At 50.0% G+C, this 10,447-nt stretch overlaps 2 protein-coding genes and 1 non-coding gene across 8 annotated transcripts; 2 read left to right on the top strand and 1 right to left on the bottom strand.

Annotated features, from left to right (window-relative positions):
• The first annotated feature begins 146 nt into the window (after positions 1 to 146).
• Positions 147 to 1,561, top strand: Exosc6 (exosome component 6). The gene has a single exon (NM_001400967.1). It carries the CDS (start codon positions 179 to 181, stop codon positions 995 to 997), a length of 819 nt encoding a protein of 272 aa, NP_001387896.1. The 5' UTR covers positions 147 to 178; the 3' UTR covers positions 998 to 1,561.
• A 570-nt stretch (positions 1,562 to 2,131) lies between these two features.
• On the bottom strand, positions 2,132 to 8,140 carry Hnrnpcl1 (heterogeneous nuclear ribonucleoprotein C like 1). Of its 6 annotated transcripts, none has more exons than XR_005497023.2 (4): positions 5,340 to 6,038; positions 4,468 to 4,607; positions 4,214 to 4,332; positions 2,132 to 2,739 (listed from the first exon to the last, which is right to left on the bottom strand). XR_005497023.2 is itself a non-coding variant. In XM_006255615.5 (4 exons), the coding sequence occupies exons 1-4, from the start codon at positions 8,055 to 8,057 to the stop codon at positions 2,704 to 2,706; spliced, it is 459 nt and encodes a 152-aa protein (XP_006255677.1). In that variant the 5' UTR covers positions 8,058 to 8,140; the 3' UTR covers positions 2,132 to 2,703. The 6 variants fall into 6 exon arrangements, 4 of the variants coding, with proteins under 4 accessions (XP_006255677.1, XP_006255678.1, XP_006255680.1 ...); XR_005497022.2 differs by having other exon boundaries at positions 5,269 to 6,037; XM_006255615.5 differs by lacking the exon at positions 5,340 to 6,038 and adding an exon at positions 7,897 to 8,140 and having other exon boundaries at positions 4,214 to 4,335.
• Positions 5,874 to 5,944, top strand: Trnag-gcc11 (transfer RNA glycine (anticodon GCC) 11). The gene has a single exon. It is a non-coding gene; the product is annotated as a tRNA-Gly (tRNA).
• Positions 8,141 to 10,447: the final 2,307 nt, after the last annotated feature.

A 10,447-nucleotide genomic window follows, 5' to 3' on the forward strand; every position in this document is an offset into this window, starting at 1 on the left:
ATGGAACCACAGGTCCAGCCAATACCTCGCCGTTCTTCCTCCATTCCGCTAGGTGGCAATGCGGAAACCTACCGCTCTCCCGATAGGCTCCGCGCGGGCGCGTATCTTTAAGCGAGCGGAAGAGCCGGTGCGCAAGGCATCCTGGCAGGCGGAAGTAGCTCGTACGCCGGTAGCCGCCATGCCGGGAGACCACCGCCGCATCCGAGGGCCAGAGGAGTCCCAGCCGCCGCAGCTGTACGCGGCCGAAGAAGACGAGACGCCCGCTGCTCGCGACCCGACGCGCCTACGACCGGTGTACGCCCGCGCAGGGCTGCTGAGCCAGGCTAAGGGCTCAGCCTACCTGGAAGCGGGAGGTACCAAGGTGCTGTGCGCCGTGTCCGGTCCGCGGCAGGCCGAGGGCGGTGAGCGCGGCGGCGGTCCCGCCGGAGCGGGCGGTGAAGCTCCGGCTGCTCTCCGGGGTCGCTTGCTCTGCGATTTCCGTCGCGCGCCCTTCTCCGGTCGCCGGCGTCGCGCGCCCCAGGGCAGCAGCGAGGATCGTGAGCTGGGTCTGGCTCTGCAGGAGGCTCTGGAGCCCGCTGTGCGCTTAGGACGCTACCCTCGTGCTCAACTCGAGGTGTCCGCGCTGCTGCTGGAGGACGGCGGCTCTGCGCTGGCCGCGGCCCTCACCGCTGCTGCGCTCGCCCTGGCCGACGCGGGAGTGGAGATGTACGATCTGGTAGTGGGCTGCGGCTTGAGCCTCACACCGGGGCCCTCCCCGACTTGGCTGCTGGACCCCACGCGACTGGAGGAGGAGCATTCTGAGGCCGGCCTCACGGTGGCGCTCATGCCCGTGCTCAATCAGGTGGCCGGGTTATTGGGCAGTGGGGAAGGCGGCCAGACTGAGAGTTGGACCGATGCGGTGCGCCTGGGCCTGGAAGGCTGCCAGCGCCTCTACCCGGTGTTGCAGCAGTGCTTGGTGAGGGCTGCCCGCCGGAGGGGTGCCGCCGCCCCGCCCTGATTGGAAAACTTGAGCGACGAGGATGCGGAGGACTGCTATCGCCCTTTTCTCCCAAAAGGACCAGCGCTGATGGTTGCCCGATTTCGCTGAGCTGAGACAGGAGAGTGGGGGAGTGGTGCGCACAGAACCAAAGCTCTGCACAGCTGCGTTGGAAAGAAGTTTAAAAGGCCGTTGGAAACACGATCCAGTTGGAGAAATTTGAAAGCAGCCATATTCCTAAGTTGGAAAGGACTTGGGCTGGATTTACTTAGTAAATGAGACCTGGGGCTATGGCCTTGTAAGGGATGGACCCTGTGCAGGCCAGCCGGCAGCTCCAATATAATTCTTTTTTTTTTTTTTTTTTTTTTTTCTGAGTTGGGGACCGAACCCAGGGCCTTGCGCTTGCTAGGCAAGCACTCTACCACTGAGCTAAATCCCCAACCCCAATTCTTTTCTTTTGAGAGGATGGACAAGGGGACTTTGCCTTCTCACTACTCGAAGTAAAACATAAAAACATTTTTATGCCTGGAAATAACATGTGTTGTGATTTTTCTTGAGTTAAAAACAATGCTGTTCAGAAATGGGTGTGTGTTGATTGTGTGTTGTCAAGGGTCCAAGTCATTACTGCCTTAAGTATTCCTGTTAGCCCGCTGTAAGAAAGAAAGGGTTATGTGCTTTGGAGGAGAAACCAGCTGCCCCGGGAGCATTGTCTAGGGCAGCTGCCGAGGGGATAAGACTGAGCAGATTTCAGGACAGCCAGAGCTACACAGAGAAACTCCCGTCTGGAAAAGTCTGGGGAGAGTTCAAAGGAGAAGCCTGGATGCACCCCTGTCCTTTCCTTTAGGACAAAACCATGTCTAGGAGTTAGGTAACTGAAAAGGATTATGCTCTGGAAAGAAGCCGGGTCCCATCCTGGTGCCTGTCCAGGCTTGGCTCCTGGGAACAAGGGTCTGGGCAGCAATGGTCTACTAAAATGCAGACCGCCTAATACTGTGGTATCATTTACAGCCTGGCTATTAAGGCAGAGCAGGCCTGACTGACCAGTATAGGGACTTATCCTGTTCTTCACAGGCTGAAGTGGAGGAAGCTGTGAGACTTATTAAGTATTCCAGGGGTCTGCTCAGTTTATGAGGACAAAGTAAGAACTCCTGACCAAGAAGAAGAAATACATATTTTATTTTTTCCCCCTTCTGACATGACTGTAGAACAAATCCAAAATTAGTGTTATACTTACTAGTGAGACTCAAGATAGAGACATAAATGCTCCTTTATTCTGAAGGATAGCTTATGGCTTCATAGAGCACATGGTGGGTTTAACCAAAAGAGGTTGCTTAGGTGGGCGCACACCATCAGGTTTAGTGTTGTGTGGGGAAGAGACAGTTTTCATTCCATGAGAGCTAATAGTGCCTTTTGGGCTCAGGGCCCTGTCGTGTGCCTCCTGCAAGACCACCACAGTTGAATGAAAATAGGCACTGCTGGTCTGTGTGGCTTCCCTACCCTGCCCACAGCAAGACTCATGGAAAAAGAGAGTTAAACCCACGACTACCGGGAGGGGGAGGTTTTCTGGGTGGGCTGGCTGTACCGTGCTTCAGACTTTCAATACCCAAGCTCCAGAAAGGTGACTTCAAGTCGCATGGGAGTGACTAGGGGGCCTTCCAAAAATACAAGGCAAGAAAACAAGCCACCCAAGAGTACCAGTGAAGAAAGTCTGGAAGGTTCCCCACCTCCTACTGGCTATTCTGGTCTGATGCGAGATTCTTCACCTGTGGAAAACAGAGAGGCTAGTTTAGAGGGTGAGAGGCACGGCCACGTGCTAAAATCTAGTTCCTCCAGCTCTCCTCCTTCCCGTTTTGGGAAGCCAGAAGCTATTCTAGATTCTCTGGGGGATGGGAGGGGTGCTGGAAAGTGTCCATTCTAAGCAAACCCTGAAGCCTGGAAACCCAGAACCCACCCGCAGGAGTAAACATTCTCCCTGTAGCACATTGGTTTTCAGGGCAGTTGTGACTGGGGCAGTAGGCGGGAACCCTCCTGAGCTCACCTAGCCTGGGGTAGGCAGGGCATCATGAGGGAATTCACTACCAACTCTGATCTTGCTAAGCAGACTTGGGAAGTGCTAAGCACTGATGATAGAGGAAGAGACAGGGCAGAGAAAACCTCAGGCCCTTTACTGCTACACAAAGGGCCATTGTCAGTCCACATTTGGATTGCCTCAGCCTAGGAACATGAGCATAGCATGCCACAGCCCTGGGGAGGCAACCAAAAGGATGAGGCCAGAAAGGGGGAAGAAATTCGTTTTTGTTGTTGTTGTTGATGATGATGATGTTGTTTTAGAGACAGGGTTTCTCTGTGTAGCCCTGACTGTCCTGGAACTCTGTAGACCAGGCTAGCCTCAAATTCACAGATTCACCTGCCTCTGCTCCTGAGCACCTCCTGGTTCAAGAAATCAAATTTTAATTAAACAAGCTTAAAAGGGAGCAGGGGGAAGTTTAGCATATGGAACATACCTATTCCAGAAGATGGTGTTTCAACCCAGAACTGACTTAACCCAAGTGTCCAAATACCTGACAGTAGCTGCTGGTATAGCTGAGCCAACCAAGCCCAGAGGCAAAGGGCTAAACAGCAGAGGAGAGGGGAGAAGTGGCTGTCCTAGGCACTGCTCTTGGGTATAGGTTGTAAGCCTATCTGTATCCTACTACTCTGTGTTCCTCCATAAACCAAGTCCCCTGTCTTTGCTCTCAGGCCACAAGGACCCAAGTAGGGTGAAGGAGACAGAACACTTCCTGATTACCCCCTGTCTGTGTGTTGCTCTGAGCTGTCTGCCTCTTGGTAGGCTTTCTAGGCCCTGGACATTTGGGGCTGAGTATGTTGGCATGAGGAGCCCTCACTTCTGGGACACCTGTTCTCTTCACTATCCTTTGTTCCCGTTTAGAGAGCCAATAGCCAAAGTTCGGAGGTCCCAGCTGACTCAGTCAGGTGCGTAGCCCTAATCCTGAACTAACTCCAAAGAACAAGGGGGAGAACGAGACGGCTGCTATGCCTCCAGGTATCTGGAGGGAACCAGGACAACCTAGAGATCACAGAGATCTCCTGGACATGGGAACAGCCAGGGGAAATGAAGTCCAATGCTGGTGAAGAGGCCTACAGTCAGAGAAAGAAGAACCCCAGTGCCCCGGTATCTTCCGGAGCAAGAAAACCGGGGGCCCATGGAGGGCGTGGCCTGGGCACGCCCTTGAGTACCTGACTCACGCGCTGGTCCCTCTGCTGCTCCATGGACTCCAGACTCTCCAACAGGCTGTCCACCCGGGCTTTGATCTTGCTCAGCTCCCTCCGGATGGAATCTAGCTCCTCCGTCTGGTCTGCTAAGAGGGGGGCAGAGTTGATGCCCACATGGCCACAGGGGGCCGCGGGGACTGAGCAGGTAGTGCTTTTCAGCCTTCCCTAAGGCTACCCAACTCCTCCCAGCGCTGAAGGTGCGGGCTGAGCCCCCTTACACTTTATCTGCCCCAGGGGGAGATGACTGTTCCTGAAGGTCTTGTGAGTGTTGTGGGTATTCTTGACCCCTGTACAAGTTCTTCGGCTCTTGGCTGGCACCTGATTGACGAATAGAGGGGTCCTCTTGCTTTCATCCACCCTAAAGAGACAGGAGAGGAGGGAGCAGTCAAGTTATCCTGCCCTTACCCCAGGACACAACGGGCAAGACCTACACTAACTAGTAGTGTACACCTTCTCTATTTGACTTAGTTCAATTCACAGGTAAGGGAAAGCCTGACCCTCAGCTGAACTTGAGCAAATATACTCTCCCTCCCTCCTTTCCCTCTCTTGTGTTGTCCTGATTGGCCTCAAACTCTCTGTGTAGCTGAAACTGACTTTGAACTTCCTGCCCACTCTACCTACACCTACAGCCCTTCCTTCAAAGGTCAGGATTCTACCTCAGAAGACACCTTTAGGCTCTTTCCCAAAGTCATTTTGGGAGACCACAACAAACCAGCTTCTCCCTGATTGGATTCTTAACCACTAGCACCACAACCCTATCCTCGCCCACAACCCCCAAGGTTCCAAGTGGCAGCAGGGTGACAATCCAGCCAGAACCTGGCCTTCCAAAGGCTCTTCTGCCTGAGCCAGGCACTGCTGATCTTTGGCATCTTTGTACCACAAAGGATGAAAGGGAAGATAAACCAGAGCCCAAGGTCGCAGTGTGGGTGTGGAGACTTTAATCCCAGCGTGGGAGCTGCCAGAATGCCGAGGTCAGCGTATGAGGGGCTAGTATGAGGTTAAGGCTGCCGCCAAGCCACCTGCTCTTGGTTGCGGGCCATGGAAGAGGTCGAGCTCCGAAAAGGTGCCGGTCTCTTAAGGGCGGTCTCACCCCTTTTCACACGGAGGAATGGAGCGTCCGAGCAGACAATTGGGTCTCTAGTCCATCAATGGCTGATGCGAATACACAAAGCATTAGGTCCCGCCCGAGATGAGGTTGGTGAACAAATTGAATTGGAGTAGCGTCTAAAGTTAAGAAACAACTTCTGGAGCTGTCGCCTAACGTGCCCAGCTCTCTAAGGCGACTCCGTGGGCCAAATGAAGAGCAGGATGCCCATCTGTCCTTACAGCCTGCAGGGTCCCCACGACTGTGATGAGATTTCCGGCCACCTCTGCTTCCTGGAGGTCTCGGTGGGCGGTTTAGGACACTCAGGGATGCTTAGGTTTCCGTCCCGTAGGAGGAAGAAAAAGCCTGCAGGCGCACATCACTGAAGAGAAGGCACGCATTTCTCCCTAGCCACTGCAGTTCAGATCCAAAAAGTGTTGTATTCAGAGCCCCAGATGGGGAATTTCAGAAACAGCAATGGTACGTGCACTAGACTCGCTGAAACTAAATCCAACTAGCAAAGACTGTTTCTACAGCCAAGCATTGGTGGTTCAGTGGTAGAATTCTCGCCTGCCACGCGGGAGGCCCGGGTTCGATTCCCGGCCAATGCACGGTCTCTTTTTCTTAAATACTTTGCTCAAGAAGTCAGGAAAGAGCTCACAGAAAACTAAAACTAACTTCGGAGGGACGCCCTTCCGCAGAGTCGACTGCAAGAAGGAAGCCCCTCCCTCCCTGCATTGAATTGAGAGCACTCACTCCTTTTCTTAGTATTTCCTTTTCTGGTTGCACCGGGGCTAATGGCTGCAGTTTATCTAAAAATCTTGAGTCTTCCAACACACAGAGAGGAAAGGAAGAAGAAAATTAAGGAAAGAAGTTAAAAGGAAATATAAGAAAGAAGAGAGAGAGAGCGCGATTAAGAAAAAGAAAGTAAGAGAGAAATTAAGAAACCCCAAATACACCATTTTGTAGGTGTCTCTAAAGGCAAAAACCGAAACTGCCTCCCAGAGCTTCATTTTGGAAAGGGAAGAAACCCTTGTGGACCACACCTTTCCGCACATCATTCCCTCCGCGTGGACCACAAGAACTGACCAACTGTACAGTCCCCACTATCCTCACGATGACCATGTTAACAAAACAAGAATGATAGAGTTTCTGAGCCTTTTAGCAGAGAAGCCTAGTTTCCTTGGCTCCAGGAATTGAATTCAAGTTGTCAATCTTGGTGGCAAGTACCCTAGCCCACTGAACCACCTCACCAGCGGGGTATTTATTTATTTATTTATTTATTTATTTATTTATTTATTTATTTACTTGTGTAGGTTGTTTTGGTTTTTTTGTTTTTTTTTTAAGCAGGGTTTCTCTCTGTAACCCTGGCTGTCCTGGAACTCAATCTGTAAACCATGCTGGCCTCTACCTCAAGAGATCCGTCTACCTCTGCCTCCGGTGTCCTGTGTTTAAAGGTGTGGACCACCACTGATTGGCTACCTTTTATTTTTTGTTTTTGTTTTGTTTTGTTTCCAAGACAGGGTCTCGCTATGTAGCTCTGGTTGTCCAGAACTCATTATGTAGCCGAAGCTGGCCTCAAACTCACAGAGATTCATCTGCCTTTGCCTCTCAAGTGCTGGGATTAACGGGAAGTGTCACTATACCCGGACTGTTACCATTTTAGTATCTGATATGTCCTCTATTGAAGAATTATATAGTAAATGGATTTGTGGTTTAGAGAGACAGTCCCTGCTCTACCCATTGTCTCCAGGAAGGGTGAGTTTAATTCAAACCTTCCATCCCAGCACGAGAGACAGAGGCAGGAAGAGATTTGCCAGATTGAGGCCAGACAGAAGTACATAGAAAGATCCTGTCTGAAAGTTAAATAAATAAGTAAGAGGAAGAGAGAGGGGCTGGAGTGATGGCTCAGTGCTCTTGGCTCACAGCCATCTGTAATGGGATCTGATGCCCTCTTCTGGTGTGTCTGAAGACAGCTACAGTGTACTTATATATAATAAATAAATAAATCTTAAAAAAAAAAGAGGAAAGGGAGGCTTGGGATGGGAGGATTAGAGGGAGGTAAAGGGAGCTAGAAGATAATCTTAAAAATAAAACAAAAAATTACATAAACACACATGTGCACACTTACATCGCATACATACACCCAGATGCATGAATGCGCACATGCAAATTCATAAATGTAAGTATTCTAAAGCAGCAACTAAAAAGAGGGTTTCCTAAAAAGAGGCCCGCCAACCCAAGGCCAAGATGTCATCTAGAAAGGTTCCCAAACATCTATATTTAGGAAAAAGTTTCCGATTCCTCCATAGAAGAGGGTCTCCTGGATAGACTCCCAGACTCCAGGGTGGAAAAGGAGCATCCTCCCACATCAGGAGGATGTCGGATGTCAGGTATGTCAGCCTGAGAGAAAGCCAGAGACTTGGGAGTCAGTCACAGATGCTGAGATGCTGGGTGGGCAGCGCGCATAAGGAACCTTCTAGATTCCTTTTCCCACCTCAGGGGAACTCATACAAGTAGACAACCAGCCTGCCTTGAGGACAGGATAACAGGCTACACTCACCGGAAGATGATCCTGTCCTGTGGCCTCTTCTGGCCTGGATGGGCAGAGTCAGGTCCGGACTTTCCAGCCATGTTCAGTCTGATGGAGAGAGAGAGAGAGGTAGAGAGAGGTGAAGGGATGAAAACGGGGCTGTAGGAGGGTGGGTCACATGACACACACATCTGTGCTCTGCCAGCCTTGGATAAGCCAGAACAGCCCCTCTCCAGAGCTGTCTGCTCAACTGCAGGGAGCCATCCTGGAACTTCCCTAAAACAAAGAGAAAAAAGGTCCTCTCTGCAGTTTTTTCAAAACCAAAATGTCCTAAAGCTGAAAAGGTCACATTACTTCCTTCAGCCCCAAACCAATGGCCACATTAACCTCACTGCTCAGACCCTGGAGTTTAGGTACCATCAAACGCAGGAGGAAGAATGTCTGTGGTCCGTGTCCTCTGAGAAGACACCCATCCCTGGGCTGGGTTAATTTTTGAGTGTCCTCCTGCTACCAGGCGGGTACAGACAGTGCCCGTGCCAGCCACCCTGGCCCCAGCCATCACTGCCGGACCCAGGCCCAGCACCTGCTTCTGCGCTAAGCCTCAAAGAGCCAGGATTGCTGGGAGCCAGAAACAAAAGGAACTTTATTTTTTTATTTTTTATTGTTGGGGCTGGGCACACACCCCAGAGTGCAAACGGAGGTGGGAGGACTTGTTGGAGTCACAAGGATCAAGCTCAGTTTCTCAAGCTAGACCCACTGAGCCAGCCATCTTGCTGGCCTGAAAAAGGAACTTTTTCCTTAAATTTTAAATTCATGTTTGCCTTCAGATAAATAAACTCCTAGATTTCAGACAGAGTTTTTTTTTTGTTGTTTTGGTTTTTTTGTTTATTTGTCTTTTGTTGTTTTGTTGTTTTCGTTTTTTGTTTTGGGTTTTTTGGGGGTGTTTGTTTGTTTGTGTCTGAAGGCAGGACAAGGAGAACAGAGAGCCTGGACTACAGATCTGTTTAATTTACTTTAATTTTATTTCATAAACATTACTGGCTTTTTTTTTTTTCTTTTTGGTTCTTTTTTTCGGAGCTGGGGACCGAACCCAGGGCCTTGTGCTTCCTAGGTAAGCGCTCTACCACTGAGCTAAATCCCCAGCCCCCATTACTGCCTTTTCTAACCACCTGAGAGTTGGCCCTGCTTCTGCCCATGTGTAGTCAAGCCCCACAGTTCAGTTTGTAGTGAATGTGACCTGCACTGCCTCTGCTTCTGGGCCTCTCCACCTTTCTTCTCGTTCGTTCATTTGCTCATTCCTTTGTTTGTTTTCTTCCTGTTGGTCTACCTAGCAGACCAGGCCAGGCTCTAATTCATGACCCTCTCTTGTTAGTCAACCACCAGAAAGGCACCATACCAAGAAAAATATTTTAAATTCAAAGTAACTTGGCTCACATTGCGCATGCAAGAGGGAGGGAGGGAGGGAGGAAGGGAGGGAGGAAGGGAGGGAGGGAGAGAGAGAGAGAGAGAGAGAGAAGAGAAAGAGAGAGAGAGAGAGAGACAGAGAGAGAGAGAGAGAGAGAGAGAGAGAGAGAGAGAGGATATCCTGCTGGTGTCCTATTCTATTTCAGTCTTATACCTCTAAGACAGTGTTTCTCATTGAACCTGGAGCTCGATTGGCAGCCAACAATTTTCCTGCCCCCAACCCCCAAGTGTTGGGGTTATAAGTAGGTACCTGGCCACGACTGGTCTTACTGTTGTTGTTGTTTTATGTAGATGCTGGGAGGGATCCAAGCATAAACACGCATGAGCAACTTCCCAGTGGAGAAAATGAATACATACATTCCACCCAAACGCTGGGTGGGAGTGGATGTTGTTAACGACCTGGTGACCATTTGCCATCGGTAGAACCAGACCTCACCCAAATCCCCCCAGAGTGATTATCCCAGACTCTCCTTCAAATAGACCTTTTTCTTTAACTTTCAGTCAATAGAATCCATCCTTAGGGGAGATGTCATATGTACTTTATAACCTGCTGACCTCTATGTCATCTTGGTCAGAGACCACATCAGATCCTAGGCCAGCGATTCTCAACCTGTGTGTATGAGTGTGTATGTGGTGGTGGGGAGGGGTCAAACAACCCTTTCATAGGAGTCACAAAACAGAGATCCTGCATATTAAATACTTACATTACTATTCATAACAGTAGCAAAATTACAGTTATGAAGTAGCAATGAAATAATTTAATGGTTGGAGTCACCATGACATGAGGAACTGTCTTAAAGGGTCACAGCATTAGGAAAGTTGAGAATCACTGTCCTAGGTCTTTACAAAGATAAGGGTTTTTGTTGTTGTTTGGTTGGTTGGTTGGTTGGTTTTGTTGTTTTGTTTTGTTTTGTTTTGTTTTGTTTTAAGACAGGGTTTCTCTGTTTAGCCCTGGCTTTCCTGGAACTCACTTTATAGACCAGGCAGCCCTCAAACTACAAAGATCTGCCTGCCTCAGCCTCCCAGATGCTGGGATTAAAAGCCTACACCACCACCATCTACTCCTCGAAAAGGTATTTCTGACAGCCATGCCTTAAATTTTACTGGGCGCCTTAAA

This window comes from Rattus norvegicus, chromosome 19 (genome assembly GCF_036323735.1).
Source record: "Rattus norvegicus strain BN/NHsdMcwi chromosome 19, GRCr8, whole genome shotgun sequence".
Lineage (NCBI taxonomy): Eukaryota > Metazoa > Chordata > Mammalia > Rodentia > Muridae > Rattus > Rattus norvegicus.